Here is a 23084-nt window from a genome sequence, read left to right on the forward strand (position 1 = left end):
TTGCAGCGCCCGAGTATTAAACTCGTCTCTTGGTTCTTCCAGACTTTGGCCACCTACTCAGTGTCAGATGCTGTTGCCACCTACTACATGTACATGAAGTATGTCCACCCTTTCATCTTTGCCTTGTGTACAATCATTCCGATGGAGCCTGATGAGGTGAGCAAGAGGGCGTTTCTCTTCTGCTTTGAGGGGCCTCGGTTTCTCTTTGCCCTGCCTCTCTCACTAAGGGTTGTATCTGTTAGGATTTATGAGGACTGTGTTTTGACGACGTCTATGATCCTGATTTATCACTTACTGCTTGTATGGACACCTAGATCTTCTGCACTGGAGACCAATTCCTTGTGTCCAATCACACTTGGCCAATAAAGAATTCTCTTTTTCTCTTCTCTTCTCTTCTCTTCTCTGTTCTGTATTCTCCATTCTCCATTCTCTATCCTCTATCCTCTATTCTATTTTCTCTTCTCTCTCTCTCCTCTTCTCTCCTCTCCTCTCCTCTCCTCTTCTCTTCTCTTCTCTTCTCTTCTCTGTTCTGTATTCTCCATTCTCCATTCTCCATTCTCTATCCTCTATTCTATTTCTCTTCTCTCCTCTCCTCTCCTCTCCTCTTCTCTTCTCTTCTCTCTCTGTTCTGTATTCTGTATTCTCCATTCTCTATCCTCTATTCTATTTTCTCTCTCTCTCCTCTCCTCTCCTCTCCTCTTTTCTCTCTCCTCTCCTCTCCTCTCTCTCTTTTCTCTCTCTTTTCTTCTCTTCTCTCTCCTCTCCTCTCCCTCTCTCTCTCCTCTTTCTCTCTCCTCTCCTCCTCTCCTCTCCTCTCCTCTCCTCTCCTCTCTTCTCTCTCTTCTCTTCTCTTCTCTTCTCTTCTCTTCTCTTCTCTTCTCTTCTCTAAACCAGCCCATCACAATTAGCTATCACGTTGTGTTGTTTGCTGTTTCAACTTTTATTGTGTTCTTTGCACCTGGTCCTTTGGCACGATAGATAGTACGACTGCTTTTCTCCTGAACATCAAAATACCTTTCAGGTCGTCCTCGACTTACAACTGTTTCTTTAGTGACAGTTCAAAGTTAGGGCGGCACTGGAAAAAAAAAGTGACTGTGTATTAGGGAACAGCCGCTCGGCATAATCTGGGCCAGATTCTGGGAGTTGTGGATCCACCTTCTCTCCAGCAGCCTGTCAACTTTCCTCTTCCCGCAGGTCCTGCGGAAAGGCTCGGGGACCTTGTGTGAGGCACTGCTCATGGTCCAAGCCTATCATGCCAACATCATCTTCCCCAACAAGCAAGAGCAAGAGTTCAACAAGCTTACAGAGGATGGGCACGTGCTCGACTCGGAGACCTACATTGGGGGCCATGTGGAGGCCTTGGAGTCTGGCGTCTTCCGTAGTGACATCCCCTGCCGCTTTAAAATGGTACGAACCTTCAGTGGAAAAGGACTCTGGAAGCTTCTCCAGTCCCAAAGGTGCTCCTCCCCCCCCAAGAGGCAACTGGACTTTTCTGGTTTTTTTTTTCCCCTTTGAAGAGGTTTCGCTCCTTATCCAAGAAGCTTCTTCGGCTCTGTGAAATGAATCTTGTCTTATTCAGAGCCGAAGAAGCTTCTTGGATGAGAAGCAAAAAAAAAACACTCAAGAAACTGCCAAGGAGCCAACAGCAGCCCAACCAAAGAACCTCTAAGACCACCTCCACCAACACTGACAGGGCAAGCCACCAGAATATAAACTGATAGCAAAACCCACTACTTAACCAACACTGATGTTACCTAGTTGGGTCATGAAACGCCTGCAAGAAAACAAGCCAGCTCAGAGAGCACCAGGACCCCACAGACCACCACCTCCACCTCCACCTCCTCCTCCTCCTCCTCTGTGCAAACCCCACTCCCTCGTAGCACTGATGGTATTACTTAGTTGGGTCATGAAATGTCTGCGAGAAAACCACCAAGCTCAGAGCACCAAGGACCCTATAGTCGTCATTTTTTTCTTCCCCACTTCACAAACCCCACTCCCTTGTAGCACTGATGATGTTACCTAGTTGGGTCATGAAACGCCTGCAAGAAAACAAGCCAGCTCAGAGAGCACCCGGGACCCCTCAAATCCGTCCTGAGCTACAGATTATTCTCCTTCGCATTTCTGTTGCGCAGATATTTGCTCGCTGTTTTTGGGGGGCACTTGTGGGTTTTAACCGAACTCGGATGCTAAGTTCCTCTCCTGGGTCTCCTTCAGAATCCGGCTGCCTTTGACTTCCTTCTGCAGCGTGTGGAGAAGACGCTCCGCCATGCCGTCGAGGAAGAGGAGGGGATCCCCTTAGAGCAGGTCACCAATTTCCAAGAGGTAAACCTTCCATGCCAAGGAAAAACCGAGATGGACACGAGGCAACGGCAGGGCCTGTTGGGGAATTTCCCGTCCTTCAGCTGCAGCCACCGTTGAAGTTGTCTCTTCTTCTTGAAGCAGTTTCTGATTCTTGCGTCTGTCCTTTTGCTGTTCTGCTTTCTCTTTTTGTCATAGTGAACATAAATCACTGCAACAAAGTTACAGCCATACAGTCACAAGTGGGACAGGATGGGTGATAAGGAGTGATGGGAGAATTAATAGTAATAGTGCAGACTTTGTAAATAGTTGGACAGTGTTGAGGGAATTATTTGTTTAGCAGAGGGATGGCTTTCGGGGGAAAAACTCCTTGTGTCTAGTTGTTCTGGTGTGCAGGGCTCTATAGCGTCGTTTTGAGGGTAGGAGTTGAAACAGTTTATGTCCAGGATGTGAGGGGTCTGTAGATATTTTCACAGCCCTCTTTTTGACTCATGCAGTATACGGGTCCTCCATGGAAGGCAGGTTGGTAGCCATTGTTTTTTCTTCAGTCCTAATTCATCTCTGGAGTCTGTGTCTGTCCTGTTGGGTTGCAGAACCAAACCAGACAGTTATAGAAGTGCAGATGACTGACTCAATAATTCCTCTGTAGAACTGTTTGGTATACTATTTCTTCCTCGATTGTTACTCCTGCTTATGTGGATTGTCGGTTAATAGGCATGTGATGAGGAAGGGAGTGCCATTCCTTTTTTTCTTTTGCCAGCTTTGACAGTTGCCTTCTCAAAGACAAACATTGGTCCATGGACAAGCAACATAGGTCCCTGTGTACATTTTGCTTGCTGTGTCCTTGAATGATGTGTATTATTTGAAATACAGCTCAGCAAAACGTCACTGATCCTGCGAAAGCTTTCCTTTTCTCGTGACTTCCTTTAAACCTCTGTCCTTTGCAACAGATTTGTGAAGAGATCAAAGTTAAGCTGAATTCCCTGAAGGATGTTCCCAACAGAATTGAATGTCCCCTCATCTACCACCTGGATGTGGGAGCCATGTATCCAAACATCATCTTAACCAATAGGCTGCAGGTGAACATGGTTTTCTTGGTAGCTGTGGATGTTGGGGGAGAGGGGGGAATTAAGGTTTTAATTCTCTGTTTTGGGGTGGGGTGCTCATTTTGGTTCACGGTGGGGCAGTCGGCCAAGGAAAACATGGTTCCAGCAATTAGGTGTCATCTTGTAGTCCAAGATCAGAATGAGACTTTAAAATTCTTCAAAGTAAGAGCTGAATCCGTTTTGTAATTGATGAGGTGAGCAGTCTGTTTCCTGAATGGCTCTAGGAGAAATACACACTATAGTGGCCTCTTCCTGGAAGGAAGGCTGGTTCAGATTGTTTTTTTCTGCAGTCCTAACTATCCATTGAACTCTGTACCTGATCTCATGTGAGCCATCCGGTGACCTTAGTATCAGTAATGGTGGCATTTTATTGCTGTGCTTACGTGCAGAGAATCAAAAGAGCAAGGAATAAAGAGCCCATGCTGCACAGCCATATCCTCTCTTCATTCAAATTCAGTGATGGGAATGTCTTTACTTAGCTTTTTATTTCCAAAGCTATTGGCAATTTGGGTTCCCACTAGATGTCAGTGCATTAAAACGTTGCTCTGGAAAGCAATCTCAGATTCATTCTTCTCTCCTCATGTCCAGTTCAGTACTGAATTTTGTCTTCCATGTTCCTTTAACCACAGAGGCCTAATATTATTGATCTAAATGACCGTAAAGATAAGATCCAGCTTGCCCAGTGCACTAACTACTCTTCTCTATATAAGAAGAGACGTAGAATAACTTTATTGCCACCTCGAATGTACTCTAACCAGCATACATTAAAATGAAATGTCGTCACATGCAGCTCCCAAAGGGTCACCACCTCCAATATACACTGAATAAGCATGACAAAATAAATAAATACAAAACCATGAACGTACCCACATGGCTTTTGTCGTGAATGCTTTCTTCCCCACCAGCCCTCGGCTATCGTGGATGAGGCAACCTGTGCTGCTTGTGACTTCAACAAGCCCGGGGCCAGCTGTCAACGGAAAATGACTTGGCAATGGAGGGGAGAATTCAGTGAGTCTTAATGTCCGTTGGCTCGAGCATAGCTCTTGTAGTTCGTATTCTCCAAGCCTGACTCTTCAGAAGTATTCTTCATCCTGGTTTTTCCTTCCCATCGGCAGTGCCAGCAAGCCGGAGCGAGTTCCACCGCATCCAGCAACAATTGGAATCGGAGAAGTTTCCTGCCCTTTTCCCCGATGGGCCTCCCCGGGCCTTCCATGAACTGCCTCGAGAAGATCAAGCTAAATACGAGAAGAAGCGATTGGCCGGTGAGAACAAAAACCTTCCTTGGTTCCAGTGGGAGAAATTCTGAACGTGGCTTTCCATTTTTTAAGTTCTAACTGGAGTCTGATATTGAGCGAGGACTCAGATGAGGGGCCAGGACCATCAGGGAGTGGACTGCTGCCTTCAGAGATTTTGGGGGCTGGCAGCAGTGATGAGGTTCCCGAGGAGCCTCTGCCAAGTGCGCATGCGCTCAGGACTGCTCGCAGGAAAGAGCAGCTGCAGCAACACGGGCGACTCGGGAGTAAGGCTGCAAGGTAAGGGCCCCTCCTTCAAGAAGATAAAAGCCAGTTGTGAATCGGACGTTCTTTGCAGGAAGCAAAGACGGTTTGAAACTCAGCCTCGTGGACATTGCAGTATCTTAGTTGTTATTTGAAGACTCTTGCTTTGTAAAATATTTCTTATCTGTTATTCTTGGCAGCCTTGCACGGTTTTGGCGAAGCTCATGCTTCTCAGAGTTAATTAGTTTGCAGCAGCCTTTTAACCGGGGATTCGTAAGAATCATTAAAAGAATCATTTCTGTTCCCTTTGGTTCGTGTTTGTTTTATTGGAAAAGGGTTTGGGTCAGAACATTAACTGAACTGTTGTAAGTCAAGGACTACCTGTAGGTGGATGGGGAAGATCTGGAATGATTTCCTGGAAAAGTCTCTGTATTTGGGGTTAAAATACCTCCGTTTCTTTGGAGCAGATTATTGTCGGAAAGCTTACAAGAAGATCCATGTGACAAAAGTGGAGGAACGTGTCACTACGATTTGTCAGCGAGAAAACTCCTTCTATGTAGACACAGTGCGAGCTTTTCGAGATCGTCGCTATGAGTTTAAAGGATTACACAAGGTACAGTTGGGGTATTTGGGTTATAGCCTATAAAGAATCAAGAAAGAAAGAAAGAAAGAAAGAAAAAGTTAACAGCAAACTATTTTCATATTATTGCCAGAAATCTACACAGACATGAGTGTGAAGCAACCAGGAATCAACCCAGTTTAATCAATTGAGTGTAATATGCAGTAGTTCTGTTACAAATTGTTTGTTTTTCTACCGTCACAGAACTGCCTGAAGTAAACACTTCCTGCCTTTCTAGGAATTTGGAGTTCTTGGCTACGGAAGATGCCTGCTATTCAGACTGAACAAAATAAATTAACATGAATAAATCATCAGCCCTAAACAGGCTGTTGCTTTCTATCTCAAATCCCCCTCTGAGCTTTCCAAGACGGAGGCTCCAGGCTGCCTGTAAGGACCATCCGTCTTTCCTGTCTCCCCCGTTCCAGGTGTGGAAGAAGAAGCTGGCAGCTGCCACCGAAATGGCCGATGCCTCGGAGGTGAAGCGTTGCAAGAACATGGAGATCTTGTACGACTCCTTGCAGCTGGCACACAAGTGCATCCTCAACTCCTTCTATGGCTACGTCATGCGCAAAGGGTGAGTGTAAAACAGGACGGGAGGAACGTGGCTAGCGGGGGCCTCCCAAAGGTGCTTTTCCCAGGAGGCCACTGGACGTTCTTGGTTTTTCTTTAAGACGTTTCGCTTCTCCTCCTAGCGGCTTCTTCAGCTCTGACTGGATGATGAGGAAGGGAAGGATTTATGTTCCTTGCAGGCAGAGCTGGTCATTTGCATCCTTTGAGAGGGTCGTTGAGGCCACTTGGAGCTTTGTCTGTGTCCTCAGGGTTACCTGAGGTGGTGCAAATGGGTGTAGAGCCTTCTTGGAACTGCTGAAGGACTTCGTTGTAGACTGGAGATAGATGATATTGTATCCCTCCCCCTCTGTTGAGGGAGGGGTGTTCAATTTGGACACAGGTGGCCTCTTTGACCCCTCTATCAATGGCCCCTTGAACTGTTTAAGGTTCTAACTTGTGGTCGTGTTCCAAAATTGTGTTCTGAGCTTGCCCACCTTGCCTCAAGCTTCCAAGTATCTCTGGGTCAAATTAATTTATTTTATCACCTGCTGCTCGTCTCCCCAAAGGAAACTCTCAAGGCACGGAGCCCTGAAACCTTCCCAGGGTGTTGCAACGCCAGGCCTAGAACCTGGGAACTCGTTCCTACCCTGTGTTTTCTCTCTCTCTCTCCTACGCAGGGCCCGCTGGTACTCTATGGAAATGGCTGGCATTGTCTGCTTCACTGGCGCCAACATCATCACTCAGGCCAGGGAACTGATTGAGCAGATTGGGTGAGTCCTGGAGTGATCTGAGAATTAGATTAACAGGGAGACATCCTCCTCCTCCTCCTCCCCTCCTCCGTGCAAACCCATTCCCTTATAGCATTGATGGTGTTACCTAGTTGGGTCATGAAATATCTGCAAGAAAACTACCAAGCTCAAGCACTCAGAGCACTCAGTCCTCCTTCGCCTCTTCTTCCTCCTCCACAAACCATGCCCCCTTCCAGCACTGATGATGTCCCCTAGTTGGGTGATGAAACACGTGCAGGAAAACCACCTGCGATAGAAGGATATCTGCAAGAGGGATACAAAGGCCTTGGGAATGGGCATCCACGGCGTGGAAACTTCAACCCGACCGTTCAGTTTGGAGAGGCTAACGATGGAGCATGGCCTTCTCCCAATTCGAAGGGACTCTCGTTGGGCAGGCTGAGGCCAAGGGACAGTCCCGGAACCGGCGAAATCCAGGAGCTGGACAGGCTGTATCTGTCCTCCGTGTGGAAGGGATTGGCCCTCTCAAATTGGCCTTGTTAGCCACACTAGATGCTGTCTTAGGACCTCTTTTCAGAGCATGATACCATAAGTCTCTTGAGAATGAAGGATGCCGATGAATGCTTGGTTCTAATGAGAGGCGCCTTTTCACAGCTATTTGGACAGAACATAAAGAGTCTTCAGAACATACCTGTTAAACCAGGGGTCTCCAACCTTGGCCACTTTAAGCCTGGAGGACTTCAAGTCCCAGAATTCCCCAGCCAGCTTTGCTGGCTGGGGAATTCTGGGACTTGAAGTCCTCCAGGCTTAAAGTGGCCAAGGTTGGAGACCCCTGTGTTAAACCACCATTGGCAGCCTTTGGCCTTGGTAAGGCATTCCGTGACTTGTTAATCTCCAAACCATCCTGTCTCCTCTTGCGCAGGAGGCCCTTGGAGCTTGACACAGATGGGATCTGGTGCGTGCTCCCAAACAGCTTTCCAGAGAACTTTGTCATCAAGTCAACCCATTCCAAGAAACCCAAGGTGACCATTTCCTATCCGGGGGCGATGCTGAACATCATGGTGAAGGTGAGGAGATTCAGGGTATCGTCTTTTCCTCCACAAGAGGAGCTGGCGCGGGATTACAGTCACTTCCCGCGGTTCGGTAGCTAGCCTCCGTATATGAGGCTCATTAAGAAGGTTGCTGGGAGCAGCACTTCATTGTAATTAAGATTCTTTGGGACATTTCCAGTATTCTATGTTGGATAAACTGGGAAAGATGTCCGCCTAGAAACTTACAGCTGATCAGACAATCTCAAGCCAGGCAAAAATCAGAATAGAATGAGAAAGAAGAGAAGAGAATGAGATAGGATAGGATGGAATGGAATGGAATAGAAATAATGGAATAGAAATACAGGAATAGAATAGAATAGAATAGAATAGAATAGAATAGAATAGAATAGAATAGAATAGAATAGAATAGAATAGAATTCTTTATTGGCCAAGTGTGATTGGACTCACAAGGAATTTGTCTTGGTGCAAATGCTCTCAGTGTACATAAAAGAAAAGAGACATTCGACAAGAGTCAAGAATCATCAGGTACAACACTTAATGATAGTCATAGGGTACAATAAGCAATCAAATCATATTAGGAAACAGTCAATATAAATTGTAAGGATACAAGCGACAAAGTTAGTCATACAGTAGAAAGCAAATTAAAATATTTGTGTGGGCCTGTGTAACCTCAGACAGGAATCTTGCTCCTTAGGGCACCTCAGGCCTAAACTGTAAAAGAAGGTTAGCAAAACACAATTCTGTCCTTGCATAATATGCATGCATGAAAAAACAAGCTGTACAATTCGCAAAATATGCAACAAATATATGTAGCAAAGCTTGAACACTGTTGGGATGATGCACCTTCTCTCTTTTTAGTGGAAATAAGAAAAATGGTACCAAAGGCTGTGTGTGTGTGTGTGTGTCCGTGTCCTTTTTTTGTACAGGAGGGTTTTACAAACACCCAGTACCAAGAGCTGGTGGACCCAACATCCCTCAAGTATGTTTCCCGCTCCGAGAACAGCATCTTTTTTGAAGTAGACGGGCCTTACCTGGCTATGATTCTTCCAGCCTCCAAGGAGGAAGGCAAGAAGCTGAAGAAAAGGTGAGAGAGTCCAGGATTGGGAACACAAAAGTTTCAGGAAGGCTACTTCTGCTGACTGCCGGCTGACTGCAGTTTGGCAGTTCGATTCTCACCAGGCTCAAGGTTGACTCAGCCTTCCATCCTTCCAAGGTGGGTAAAATGAGGACCCAGATTGTTGGAGGCAAGAGGCTGGCTCTGTAAACCGCTTAGAGAGGGCTGGGAAGTACCGTGAAGCGGTCTATAAGTCTAAGAGCTAAGTGGGAAGGAAGGAAGGAAGGGACATGGTGGCGCAGTGGCCAGAATGTAGTGTTGCAGGCTAATTCTGCTGACTGCCAGCAGTTCGAATGTCACCAGGCTCAAGGTTGACACATCCTTCCATCCTTCTAAGGTGGGTAAAATGAGGACCCAGATTGTTGGGGGCAAGAGGCTGGCTCTGTAAACCGCTTAGAGAGGGCTAGAAAGCACCACGAAAGCAGTATATAAGTCTTAAGTGCTGTTGCTATTGCTAGATAGGGCAATTGGGTTAAAAGGAAGGCTGGAAGGGGTATCGAAATGTGGCACCCGAGCACACTGGCATGCCTGGATTCAGCAGGGCGGTAGGGATCAGAGGTTGCCCCCCAAATAAAGACTAGGCGTGGGCGGAGGGAGTTTTCCTTCTGTCCTGAGGATGATGGTGGCTGTGTCCCAGATACGCTGTGTTCAACGAAGACGGCTCCCTGGCTGAGCTGAAGGGCTTCGAGGTGAAGCGACGAGGGGAGCTGCAGCTGGTGAAGATCTTCCAGTCCTCGGTCTTCGAGGCCTTCCTGAACGGCACGACCCTGGAGGAGGTGTATGCGTCAGTCGCCAAAGTAGCCGATTACTGGCTTGACGTCCTGTACAGCAAGGTGGGGCTCAGGAGTCGGATCTCTTCCTGCAGCAGTCGGGGCAGGTTGATCCCGCGGTGGTTTTTGTAGCCACCCTCCCCCACCCCGGGAGGGAGATGAGACGAGTGCAGGTGGGCAAAGAGAACCCCCGCTACAGCTTCGTGGCCCTTTGGAAGGTAGCAAATCATTCCTCGCAGTGGAAAAATCACTTCCCGGAATCAGAACACTGGGACAACTGAGAAAGGAGGCATTTTCCAAAAGGCATTCATATAGCTCCGTACCGGCAACAAGAAAGGCATCCGGCCAGTAAACACTCAGTTCCATTCAGTTGCCCAGACTCTGCCCCGCAAGGTCATTAAAGAGGAGAAGGAGGAGGATTCATACAGTGAAAAACAGACTTTGGGACCTGCTTTCATAATTTTTGAAGTTACCCCAGTGTTTTTTCGCCCAGCTGTTGCTATTCTACCCTTTAAACGGGACTTGGCGGAAACCGAAGCGAGGAGAATAAATCCATTATAAATGATACCGCGTGTTGTAGCGTCTTGCTGCTGTCGGTAGGGCGCCTCTTCCTTTTGCTTCCCCGGTTGAGCATGTCGGGTGTTCAAATGTAACACGGAGAGGACGAAACTGGGTGCAGCTGAATGGGAGCAGTGACTCCATACAGCTGCAGGAAAGAAATGGGTTTTGTTTTCTTTCTCCTTCCAGGCAGCTAACATGCCCGATTCCGAGCTGTTTGAGCTGATCTCAGAGAATCGATCCATGTCTCGGAAGCTGGAGGATTACGGAGAGCAGAAATCCACGTCCATAAGCACAGCCAAGCGCCTGGCGGAGTTTCTCGGGGACCAGATGGTGAAGGACGCTGGGCTGAGCTGCCGGTTTATCATCTCCAAGAAACCGGAAGGCTCCCCGGTTACAGAGAGGTGCGTCCGCTGTGTTTTGAGGAGGGGGGAGCTGCCGTTCTCAATCGGGGATGAAGCGGAGAGACCCTAAAAGGGGAAAAAGCCCATCCTTCTGAGACCTGCTTGGAGCCAGAAAAAAAAGTTTTCAGGTGATGGTATACAGTGCCTTTGTAACGTCGAACAGTCACTAAATGAACTGTTGTCAGTCAAGGACTGCCTATACTTTTCTTCGATGGGCTTTTGAGGGGCGCTAATCTGTTCTTCCTTCCACCCAGAGCCATCCCACTCGCCATTTTCCAGGCTGAGCTCTCGGTGCGCAAGCATTACCTCCGGAAGTGGCTCAAAAGCCCTTCGCTGCAGGATTTTGATATCCGAACGGTAAGCCAAATTAGGCTGGACTGAATGGAGCCGATCTGGTTACCGTCCAGATTCTCGTGGCTACCATCGGGGTTCTCTGCTTTTTGTTTGCAGATCCTAGACTGGGATTATTACATTGAAAGACTGGGAAGCACAATCCAAAAGATTATCACCATCCCAGCAGCCCTGCAGCAGGTAATCTTAGGAGTGAATCCTTGGCGAGAAGGGCAAGCAGCCTCCACTACATTAAACAGCAAAACAGAATACCGGTTCGGTGAACCGGATGCAAATTTAACATCCAGTTCGCCCGAACCAGTAGAATCCCATCCCTTCTGGAGGCAAGCTGTTCAACTGGTTGATTGTCCTTGAGTTGGGAGGGACCTTGGAGATCTTCCAATCCAACCGCCTGCTCAGGCAGCAAAGCCTATACCATTTCAGACCCATGCTTTTAAGCAGAGCCGAACCTCCCTTAGGACTGAAGCAGTGCAGACTCAGCTAGCCGATGGCAGAAGCACAGATCTGTAAGTGATTCTGTGAGCAACTCAATCTGCCTGCCTGTTTTGCCTGATTTTGGGTAAAAGTTGCTCTTTTTTTATAAAAAAATATATCAATATTTATATAAATATTTATAATATTTACATACAGCCAGTCACATGACCACAAAGCCACACCCACAGAACAGTTGTTAAGAAATTTGAATCCCACCCCTGCTCCTTTTGTGTTTGTGTGTGTGTGAGAGAGAGAGAGGGAGACAGTGAGGTTAGATCCGATCTCTCTCTCTCTGTCTTTCTCTCTCCCACTGTCAACAAGCCACTGTCAGTCAAAATTCATATTAGTGGTCCGCAGGATTTAAAGTTATTAATTTGGTGGTCCCTGAGGTCCAAAAGTTTGGCGACCCCCGATATAATCAATGTAAAAGGTGTACCATCCTCCCTGGAAAAGAGGAAAGAAGTGAAACCCCAAGCGAGGGCTAAATGTGTGGCTTCCGGACAGGTGAAGAATCCAGTTCCCCGTGTCCGTCACCCGGACTGGCTGCACAAGAAGCTGCTGGAGAAAAACGATGTGTACAAGCAGAAAAAAATCAGCGAGCTCTTTGTCAGCGAAGGCAAAAGGCAGGTAAGATTGCACACCTACCATTCTCTTGCCACCGCTCCTGGGGCTTAAGGGCGGGACAATGAGGCGGTACAGCAACAGCCCTTATGTAGACTTATATACTGGACTGTTAGTGTCCAACAATATCCTGGTTTGATGTTTTGAGAACTACTTCGATGGTAGGTATGCCTCAAAGAGGTTTTTTATTCGTTCCAAGGCCAGGCGTCCTCGAGGCGGTGAAATCTGGCCGCTTAGCACCTCTGGTTCCTGGTACCATCTTCCTCCCCACCCTTTACATTCCCCAATTTCCTCTTAACCACCCCTCTTCTGTTATGCCAGGATGCCAGCCAACTGTAGCCAAGATAGCAGAGCTAACATCCTTCATATAATCGTCTGCGGACTTTCCTTGTAGGTCTCCAGTAACTTACCCAGTGAGAATACCCCAAACAGTCAGGTGGCCGATATGGAAGATTTTGGGGTCACCAAACCTCTGCAGCCAGTGCCCCCCATATCGAGCAAGCGTAAACGAACCCTCACCGCAGAGGAGAGCCAGCAGCAGTCCCAAGCTCTGGAGCTCACCCAATCCTGGAGGGAGATCCTGGGACCCCCACCGCCCGCTGGCACCACTAAGGTAAGTCAGTTTCCTCGGGGCTGCAATTGCATCAGAGAGCAGGCCAAAAGCTCCTCAGCCAATTAGCAGCAGGGTTGCTCTGAGGTTGGGGTTCCCCCAGTGGGAAAGCCGTTGATCCCTTCACCCCTGAGATAGTTTCAGAAAAAGGAAGTTATTGGAAGTTTATGGCCATTGCTCAGATGGAGTTGAGTTGGAACAGCTTCTCTTCCCAGTCATGTGCCTGCCAGCCCGCTGCGGTTCCGACGCTCCTCTTTGCCCACTCTCTCCAGCCAGGCTACCGTGCCACAAAGGTTGGGGACCTCTGGTCTAGATCAGTGGTGGGATTCAAATGACTTAACAACCGTTTCTCCACCCTAATGATTTCTTCCAACAAACAGTTCACCGAACTGCTCAGAAAGTTAACAACCTGTTCTCATGAATCGGTGCAAACCGGCTGAATCCCACCACCGAATCCCTCCCTACCTGGAGAAGGGCAGACTTCAAACAGGAGAAGCTGTTTCCAAAGACTGATTTCTCCCCTTCCCCCTGGCATTTCATCACCCCCCACCCCCCCAAAGAATTTTGAGGGTCCTCCCAAGAGGATAAACGAAGCTGCCTGTGACTTGGGGGGAACGGGGATTATCTGCAGATTAAAAGTAGGGTTAATAATTCCCACGTGGAAATGAGAAATCAGAGGGGAGGGGGCAGTGGTGGGATTCAAATAATTTAACATCCGGTTCTCAGCCCTAATGATTTCTTCCAACGGCCAGTTTGCCAAACTGCTCAGAAAGTTAACAACCGGTTCTTGTAAACCGGTGTGAACCGTCTGAATCCCACCACTGGTCTAGAAGATGAATTATTTCAGGTGCCTGAGCTCCCTGTCCCAACAGCTGTGTCCGTCTGGTTTGCTCTGCCCGTAGGAGGAACGCCTGCTCTGGCTGCGCTACCATAAAAAGAAGTGGGAGCTGCAGGCCCGTCAACGCCAGGAGCGCCGGAAGAAGCGGAGGCTGGCCGACGGAGAAGCAGCCCCAGGGGGCGGAGTGATTCGGGCCGGGCCCTCCAAGGGCCTGAGCAATTTCCTGCGCAAGACCGCCCGGAGTATCCTCGACATGCCGTGGCAGATAGTCCAGGTATGGGCAGCAAGGAACTGCTGAAGGACTGTGGGCCCGTGAGAGACGTTGTTCAGTGTGGGCGCCACAGCTTATACGGTTGACCTCGTATCCTCCAGCTGCGTTGTCCTTCACTTCCCAGAATCCTTTGCTGGACAAAACAGGAGGGATTCCTGCCTACCCCCATCACGATGGGAGATGTCCTGTGATTGAAGGGCTAATAGTCCACGAAGCAGAGCTTCTAATTCCTGAGATGGTTCCTTCCATCAGGGCAATACCCTGAACAAGGGGTCTCCAACCTTGGTAACTTTGAGCCTGGAGGACTTCAACTCCCAGCAACTCTGGGAGTTGAAGTCTGCCAGGCTGAAAGTTACCAAGGTTGGAGACCTCTGCCCTAAAATGCTTACATTTCTTTTCCTTGCTAGCATTTGTAGCATCTCGAGAAAACAATCCAGGCCTTTTCTCCGAGGATTCCCCTTGGAGTTGACAAAAATCAAGGTTTTCCTGTGCGAACAGTACATTGTCTGGGTCAATTTACTTTATACAAAACATTGATAACAATGGTGATATTAATTAAATATATATAATACTCTTTCAGCTTCTCAGATTTATATATACTGTGTGTAGATAGATAGATAGATAGATAGATAGATAGATAGATAGATGATGATAGATAGATAGATAGATGATAGATAGATAGATAGAAAGATAGATAGATAGAAAGATAGATGATAGATAGATAGATAGATAGATAGAGATATAGATATAGATATAGATATAGATGATATAGATACAGATATTGTAATTACAATGTATTCTATTTTGTGGCAGTATATAACAGGGTTTTTCCAATTTCTACTTTCTATGTCTTAGTAAAGGTAAAGGTTCCCCTCGCACATACGTGCTAGTCTTTTCCAGCTCTAGGAAACTTATTACTAGCCACAATTCCCATATTAAGGGGTATTTTCCTCTAGATTGAAGACCCTGGTCCTTATCACTGTTTTTCCGCCCGCTCTGCTAGATTGCTGAGACTGGCCAGCCAGGCCTCTTCAAGCTTTGGGCTGTAATCGGGAGCGATCTCTACTGCCTGAAACTGAACGTCCCACGCATTTTCTATATCAACCAGCGCGTTCCTAAACCTGAAGAGAGCACGGTCTATAAAAAGGTACCTCGAACTCCAGGTTGGTTCCTAGCGGAACGACCCGGCGCGTAATTTCCTGTCTTTTCTGGAATTGTACTTGTCAGAAGGCTGTGTGGCCACGTTGCGACAAGCCAAGTCCACGGGGAAGCCAGATGCACTACACAACTGTGTGGCTAATGTAACAACGGCAGCGATTCCATTAACAAACGGGAGCAGGAAAAGTCGTAAACATGGGGCAAAACTTCACTTTAACAAATGTCTCGCTTAGCAACATCCATTTTGGACTCCATTGTGCTCATAAGTTGCGGGCTACCTTAAGAATGAACTGGTTTAAACTGAAAAGACCCAGATTTATTTATTTTTAAAAGAGGAAGAAGAGCTTAACTCCAGAACCAAAAGCGTGAGGGTCCCGAGTGGATTCATTCCACAGGCAGGGAGATTCACGCAGGCAAAAGTCAAATTTATTATCCGAAAGGGATCAAATGGATTAAATTCCCCATCCCTTCAGGGCACAAACGGAAGAGGGCTCATCCTGTTCTCTTTGCAGGTGAATCGAATTCTTCCTCGTTCCAGCTTGGCCTTCCACCTGTACGAGTACTCCGTGTCCGAAGATATGTACCTGGAGCATGTCAATGAGATCAATGCCAGCCTCTCTGCTCCAGACATTGAGGGGGTTTACGAGACCCAGGTAATCCCTTGACGAGAATGATAACAGAAGAAGAGAGTTGGAAGGGACCTTTGGAGATCTTCTAGTCCAACCCCCTGCTTGGGTTAGGAAACCGTGTTCCATTTCAGACAACCACGTCATTTCAAGTTTGTAGGCTTTACGGTTCTGGAGATTTTGTAATGATGCGTGAGCGGTATTTCACTTTTATGTAGATAGATATCTTTATTGACTGGTTCCTCTTTCCCAGGTGCCGTTACTCTTGCGGGCCCTGATTCACCTAGGCTGTGTCTGCATGGTGAATAGGCATTTGGTGAGGCACCTGAGTGGCCGGGAAGCTGAGACCTTTGACCTGGAGCACCTGGAGAGGCAGTCTTTGGCACAGTTCAGCTACTTGGAGCCAGGTGGGTATCAGCCCCGAAACTCTCTTGACTGGAGCTGTTTTTGTCCGCTTCAGTGTTGTCACACTGGAGTTGAGAGTCAGGGACCGGGAGATTTTAGACAGAGGGGTTTTTTCTAACCAAAACAAAATACTTTCTCTTGGGAACCAAGGACATTCTCACACCTGGTCGGAAGAAGGCGGAGTGATGCCACCCGGTGGTCGTGCTGAACGATGATTGGACCATTGTTTTGGGACTGATTGTTTTGAGAAAGTAGAAAATCTTTTACTTTTAATGAGATGAAAACTGCAGGAATTTCAGAGTCGGTTTTCACCAGATATGTGCCAATATGACATTTCTGTTGTGGTTTGCCGGCAGCAGAGTCGGACAGTGGGGAAGAACAGGGACCAGTCCAGGAGTCTGGAGAGGACTCGGACGAGGGTCCTGCATCTGATGTAGAGATGGGGCCAGGACCATCTGGGAGTGGGGCACTGCCTCCGGAGCCTCCGGAGTCTGGCAGCAGCGAGGAAGAGGAACAAGGGGAGCATGTTCCCAGTGCGCGTATGCACAGAGCTGCCAGAAGGCAAGAGCAGCTGAGACAAAAGGGGCAACTCGGGAGTAAGGCTTGGAGGTGATTGCCCCTCCCATAAGGGATAAAGGACAGGCAAAGGTGACGAAACCTTTGCAGGAAGCAAAGTCGTTCGTTCGGTTCAGATTCATACTTGAAGCTCTTTGTACTTCAGTTGATTTTCTTTTCTAGTTCATTTGACACTTCTGTTATTGGCAGCACTTCACAGGACAGAAAGGTGGGTGCTTATCTCGAGGGACCGTTTGGCATTCATTACCGGCTGGGAATGAAAATAATTCCCAGCGTTGCAATAAAACAAGACTTCTTTTTAAGATAAGCGTGTGCGTAATTAGGGTCTTGGAAGCCTTGGTCAGAACAATTTCCAAGAAAAGGAACCTTTGAGGAACTCGAGTGCTTGCCATGGAACGATTCCTTGGGACTCTGCCGTTAAACTGACTCTGAAAACTCCCAGTTTCCACTTCATTAAAAGTTTTTCTACAGGAACCCTGACAGTAGGAAGGCCCACGTTAGGCTGATCTGTGCCACAGCTGCGGAAGTGCGGATTTCTGTTTAACGCCCGGCTCTTTTCTCTGTCTAGGGAGTATCCGGCACATCTACCTCTATCACCACTCCCAGGGCAGCAAAGCGTTGCTCGGCCTCTTCATCCCTTCCCAGCGCAAAGCCTCCATCTTTGTGCTTGATACGGTAAGTTCAGGGGTGGAGGGGGAGGAGAATTGTTGAGGTTTTTAAAACACAGATTGGCGTCAGATCTCCCCACGCTTTGGAGTCCCTCCTTCGGGTCCCTCCTTCCTGCAGCTCAGCCGCTCTCTTGTTTTCACCCCTTTGCCTCAGGTGCGCAGTAACCAGATGCCAAACCTCGGCAACCTGTATTCTGCTGAGCACGCTTCCATGGTGGAGAAGGTGGGCCAAGAGCTGCTCCCCCCAGACAAGCACCTCTTCGAAGTCCGAGCCGAAACAGACCTCAAGAGCATCTGCAGAGCGCTCCAGCGCCTCCTGATGGGCTACAAGGTGAGGAACGGACCCCCAAACCCTTTGCAGTCTTCCTCTTCCTCAACCCAGGACCTGCGAGGAGATCCTTTGGCTGTGGAGGGGCTTCTCCTGCCCTGGGCATCTGGCTTTTATTTTTTTCCCCTCTTCCTAGAGCAGGGGTCTTCAAACTTGTTTTGTATTTGTGTTGTTTTTAATTGTGTAAAAGTTAATGAAATTTTATTTAAAAAGAAAAGAGTAAAATACTCTTTAAGAGTATTTATCTTGTCTGCCACAGGACGAGCGTCGGGGCCCCACCCTCATCGCTGTGCAGTCTAACTGGGATTTGAAGCGGCTGGCCAGCGCCATGCCGGTTCTGGAGGAGTTCCCCCTGGTTCCTGTCCAAGTGACAGACGACATCAACTACAGCATCCTGGACTGGCAGCGCCATGGTGCCCGGCACTTGATCCGCCACTACCTCAAGCTGGACCTATGTCTGTCTCAGGCCTTTGACATGAGCAGGTGAGCCTTGGGGAAGAGAGAGAGAGAGAGAGACCTCTTGGGCCTTTGGCAGATAGATTGACCTGTCCCAAATCATTAGTCTTTGGTTCTTTCCCAGGTAGTCCTTGCGTTACGGCCGCAATCAAGCCCTGGCATTTAGGTTGCTAAGAGAAATGTTTGCTAATGAGGTTTTGCCCCATTTTACGACTTTTGTCATGCCCGTCTGATTCCGAGGGGGAGGTCGAACAGCTGACGGAATGGGAGTGTGACTGTGGAGGAAACTGGGGAAGGGCCCAGTCCGGCTGGGCATTCAGAGAAAGACCCAGGCCCACTCCCCCCTTCATCCTAGGACGTGCAGGGAGGAACGGATAAGGGAGCAACGTGGGTTAAGGGGGAGAAAAAGGCCCTGATTCCCTTCATTAGCTGCAGCTGGATAAACAGGATAAAGAGGGTGTTTGCGCACAGAACCTTGCTGGAAGCAAAGCGTGCATTCTCTTTGTTTGTCAAGTCTTATCTGGGTTCTGGCGTCCTCCCAACTGTGTGTGTTTCGTTATCTTTTGAGTTCTGTAATTCTTTATCCTGTCTGTCTCGTTAATTGCTGCAGCGTGGTTTGTATTAGTTTTTATTTATAATCTATATGTACTTTGGGTTCGGACTGAATTTCTTCTCATTAAAACCTGTTCTTGGGAGAATTTTTTCTCCAGCCGATGATAACTGGACATTGGAGGCCAAATCGGAGGAATTAAAGGGACTTTACCTACTTTTGTGACTCACCCTTTTGGGTCATCGCAACTTTTCTCGCCTGGTGATTAAGTGAATTGCTGCAGTCGATAAATTAGTCACACGGTTGTTAAGCAAATCCGATTTCCCTGTCGATTTGCTTGTCAAAAAGGTCACCCCAAAAAGGGATCATGTGACCCCAGGACACTGCCACCGTCATAAACGAGAGTCGTTTTTCAGACTTACGGTCGTTGCAGCATCCCCCGGGGTCACGTGACTGACACTTGGATGCTTGACAACTCACACTTACGATGGTGGCAGCCTCCTGGGGTCACGCGATTCCTCTTTTGCGACCCTTATGACGAGCAAAGTCGACAGGGAAACCGAGTTTGCTTAACCGCCCTGTGACTGACTTAACGACTGCCGGGATTCCCTTAACAAACGTGGCAAGGAAAGTCTTAAAACAGGGTGAAGCTCCCTTAACCGATGTCTCGCTTATCAAAGTAAATTCTGGGCTCGGTTGTGGTCGTCACCACAAGCCGTAGCAGAGAATCCCGCTCTCCGCCGCACGGTGAACGTTCCACTGTCTTCCCTAGGTATTACCACCTCCCCGTCGGGAACCTTCCGGATGACGTCTCAATCTTCGGCACGGACCTGTTTTTCTCTCGCCATCTCCATCGCCACAATCACCTCCTTTGGCTCTCGCCCACCTCCCGCCCGGACATGGGTGGCAAGGAGGCAGATGATAGCCGCCTGGTCATGGAGTTCGACGAAAGGGCCTCCGTGGAGATCAACCATCCGGGCTGCTATTCCACAGGTGAATAACGGACGGACAGAGGTCCTGCAGCAGCCCCAGCGGCCATCGGACTGATTCCCTCTGATGGAAAAAAAGGAGTTGAGGAAGACTCCTTCGCTTGGGTATCAGAGTCAAAATGCAGAATGGGTCCCTCCTCTGAGCTTGTCCCCTTTTGGAGAGCAGGAGGGAAGTGACCCGTGGGGTAAGATGAAGATTTTTTTTTTCCCCTTTGCCTCCCTGCAGTCTGTGTGGAACTGGACATCCAGAACCTGGCTGTGAACACCATCCTGCAGTCCCACCGCATCAACGACATGGAGGGGGCCTCCAGCCTCTGCATCAGCTTCGATGTGATCCAGCAGGCATCGCTGGAGGACATGGTCACGGGCAACCAGGCGGCCAGCGTCCCCGCCAGCTACGACGAGGCCGCTCTCTGCTCCAACACTTTCAGGTGGGGCTGCTCGTCCCCCTGGCCACCCCCGGCCCACCTTCAGGCCACAGAGGTTGCTCACCTGAGGCATGTAAGAATGAAGGGTTCTTCTTTCTTCCTCCTGTTCCCACGCAGGATCTTGAAGAGTCTGGTGGTGGGCTGGGTGAAGGAGATCACACAGTACCACAACGTCTATGCTGACAACCAGGTGATCCACTTCTACCGCTGGCTGCGCTCCCCAACCTCCCTGCTCTACGATCCGGCCCTGCACCGAATGCTCCATGGCATGATGAAGAAGCTCTTTCTGCAGTGAGTCTGTCCTAGGCCAAGTAGACGGGCATCTCCTAGGTCTGAAGCTTCCTTTAGACTGGCATCTCTTAGGTCTAAAGCTTCCTTCAGACTGGCATCTCCTAGGTCTAAAGCTTCCTTTAGACTGGCATCTCTTAGGTCTAAAGCTTCCCTTAGACTGGCATCTCCTAGGTCTTAAGTTTCCCTTAGATTGGCATCTCTTAGGTCTAAAGCTTCCTTCAGACTGGCATCTGTTAGTCTTAAGTTTCCCTTAGATTGGCATTTGTTACCTCTTACGCTTCTATTAGACTGGCATCTGTTAGGTCTAAAGCTTGCTTCGGGCTGGCATCTCTGCGGTTTAAAACTTCCTTTAAACTAGCATCCGTTAGATCTAAAGCTTGCTTTAAACTGGCATCTCTTAGGTCTAAAGTTTCCCTTAGATTGGTATCTTTGTTTTGTACCACTGGAACTGCCTCGTTGTTCTCTCTGCAAAATTTGCTTCTTTGAAATTAGGCTCAGTTTTCATGCTTGCGCCTACTACTCCCATGCCCCCCCCCACCTCTGTCTGGACCAGGTCACCAAGCTGGAAAGTTTGCTCTAAGACTTCCAGATGTCCAAGAGGCTTTTCTTAAAGTTATAGCACCCTAAACTAATAGCATCTAGCAGAGAAAATAGACAAGTATGTAACATTTCCACAACAGTCCCCAGTTAGACAAGACTACTCCGCACTCTGCTCTTTACCTCCTCCAGGTTGGTGGCGGAATTCAAGCGCCTCGGCTCCGTGGTCATTTATGCCAATTTCAACCGTATCATTCTGTGCACCAAGAAACGCCACATCGAAGACGCCCTGGCCTACGTCGAGTATATCACCAACAGGTATGTCCGTCATGGAAGCAGGTTGGCGCCGCTCTCACCCTGGACCATTGTTAGGAAGGGAGATTGTTAATTGAGGGTGAAAAACAGATAATGGTTTGGGCCCCATCGTGCAATTCACTGCAGGAGACAATTCTGGAACATTCAGGACAATCGTCCATGGAGATTCTCCATCATCCATGGTCACGGTTGGTCCCAAAGTTGCTTTTTTTTTTCAAGAGGCCACTGGACTTTGTGGTTTTTCTTCGAAGTCGTTTTGCTTCTCATCCAAAGAAGCTTCTTCAGCTCTGAAGAAGAACTAAATTGAGAACTGAAGAAGCTTCTCGGATGAGAAGCGAAACCTCTTCAAAGAAAAAACAAAGTCCAGTGGCCTCTTTGAAAAAAAAAAAATGCACCTTTGGGATTTGAGACGATCTTGGAATTTCTCTTTGGATTCCGGAATCTGCTTCCCTCTCTTGGCGTTTTGGAGAAGAGAAAAGCTTTTGCTTTGGACAACGGTTGTGTTTTCTGGAATGGACCCACAGTTAAATTTTCAAAGAATAATTCCTGCGCATTCAAGTAGGTGTAATAGCCTGCGTCACATCCCCCATGTAGGTCAGAGAAGGCATAATACTAAACCTTGATTTAGGGCACCGTTCAGAGGGAGGAATTTATTCTAATTATGGACATCTATAAAGTCCCAGAGACATCCGAGACATAAAAGCAGAGACATCCCCCTGCCAACAAAAGGGATTAGAGTCAAGGCTATGTTGTAGAGTCAAGGCCCAGTTGCAATATGTAGGACTGTGAAAGTTGGACCATAAGGAAGGCGCCAAAGAATGGAGGCCTTTGAATTCTGGGGCTGGAAGGGAAGGCTCCTGCGAGTCCCTTGGACTGCAAGGCGATCCAACCGGTCAGTCCTAGAGAGGAGATCAACCCTGACTGCTGTTTAGAAGGCCAGATCCTGAAGAGAAAACTTTGGCCACTTAATGAGAAGGAAGGACTCCTTGGAGAAGAGCCGAATGCTGGGAACGATGGAGGAGGAGGAGGAGGAGGAGGAGGAGGAAGAAGAAGAAGAAGAAGAAGAAGAGGAGGAGGAGGAGGAGGAGGAGGAGGGCAGAGAAGGAGGGGGCTGGATGGAGTCCTTGAAGCAGTCGGCGTGAGCTTTAATGGACTCCAGAAGATGGCAGAGGACAGGAAGGCCTGGAGGAACGTTCTCCATGGGGTTGTGATGGATCGGACACAACTTCACAACTAACATACTTACTTTCTTGTTACTGCCCCTCGTACAACGAAATCAAACCCCATCTTCAGTGCACATCATGACCATGAAAATGAACACAAACACACATCCTTCTTCACCCTCCATGCATTGAATCGAAAACCACCAACACTGCACTATACAGTAGAATTCAGCAGAGCTCCTGCCCTGGGATAGAAGCTGCTTTTCAGCCTATTTGTCCTTGTTTTTATTATTTTGTACTAACTTTATTATTCTAACAACAAAATAAAGTCCCAAAGGTACATCTGGAGACATAAAAAGCCCCCCCAGCTTCATGCATATTCAGAAAAGGGTAGCCCCTGTTTTTTCCTACCCTTCTCATATCTCCCCCTCACTTTCCCGGAAGCATTAGTGAAATGGTGATTTAATGGACTGCTGTCTGATATCTCAAGGGGACGTCTCAGCTCAAGTTGTCTTGTTGCACTGAAGTCCAATTATATCAAGATTTATGATGTTATGGTCAGACAGCCAGACGTTCAGGCTGGATTTGGCATTTTTGTCTGTCTTATCAAAAGAGCCTCCCGAGATAGACAGGATAGACGGATGTTGACATACACACAAGTGGGAAGTCACATCTTCCACTTCTGAACCGGTGTGGCCCATCATATGCGTCAAGTTC

General features: G+C 48.1%; 1 protein-coding gene across 1 annotated transcript in view; it reads left to right on the forward strand.

Moving 5' to 3' along the window:
• The window catches only part of POLE (DNA polymerase epsilon, catalytic subunit), a 41567-nt gene that overhangs the window by 10666 nt on the left and 7817 nt on the right, over positions 1-23084 (forward strand). The window contains exons 15-42 of the mRNA XM_087942569.1: positions 43-156; positions 1195-1407; positions 2215-2322; positions 3249-3377; positions 4310-4412; positions 4520-4666; positions 5368-5513; positions 5945-6093; positions 6746-6838; positions 7737-7881; positions 8793-8950; positions 9618-9813; positions 10498-10712; positions 10967-11069; positions 11163-11243; positions 12042-12164; positions 12553-12771; positions 13671-13880; positions 14881-15024; positions 15548-15688; positions 15915-16068; positions 17211-17317; positions 17465-17641; positions 17898-18121; positions 19417-19637; positions 19860-20064; positions 20179-20352; positions 21082-21207. Of these exons, the coding sequence (XP_087798695.1) occupies positions 43-156; positions 1195-1407; positions 2215-2322; positions 3249-3377; positions 4310-4412; positions 4520-4666; positions 5368-5513; positions 5945-6093; positions 6746-6838; positions 7737-7881; positions 8793-8950; positions 9618-9813; positions 10498-10712; positions 10967-11069; positions 11163-11243; positions 12042-12164; positions 12553-12771; positions 13671-13880; positions 14881-15024; positions 15548-15688; positions 15915-16068; positions 17211-17317; positions 17465-17641; positions 17898-18121; positions 19417-19637; positions 19860-20064; positions 20179-20352; positions 21082-21207 (4325 nt within the window). The remainder of the gene's footprint in view (positions 1-42; positions 157-1194; positions 1408-2214; positions 2323-3248; positions 3378-4309; positions 4413-4519; positions 4667-5367; positions 5514-5944; positions 6094-6745; positions 6839-7736; positions 7882-8792; positions 8951-9617; positions 9814-10497; positions 10713-10966; positions 11070-11162; positions 11244-12041; positions 12165-12552; positions 12772-13670; positions 13881-14880; positions 15025-15547; positions 15689-15914; positions 16069-17210; positions 17318-17464; positions 17642-17897; positions 18122-19416; positions 19638-19859; positions 20065-20178; positions 20353-21081; positions 21208-23084) is intronic.

This window comes from Notechis scutatus, chromosome 13 (assembly GCF_049901735.1).
Source record: "Notechis scutatus isolate UNSWTSFEM ecotype Mainland chromosome 13, rNotScu1.2, whole genome shotgun sequence".
Classification (NCBI taxonomy): domain Eukaryota; kingdom Metazoa; phylum Chordata; class Lepidosauria; order Squamata; family Elapidae; genus Notechis; species Notechis scutatus.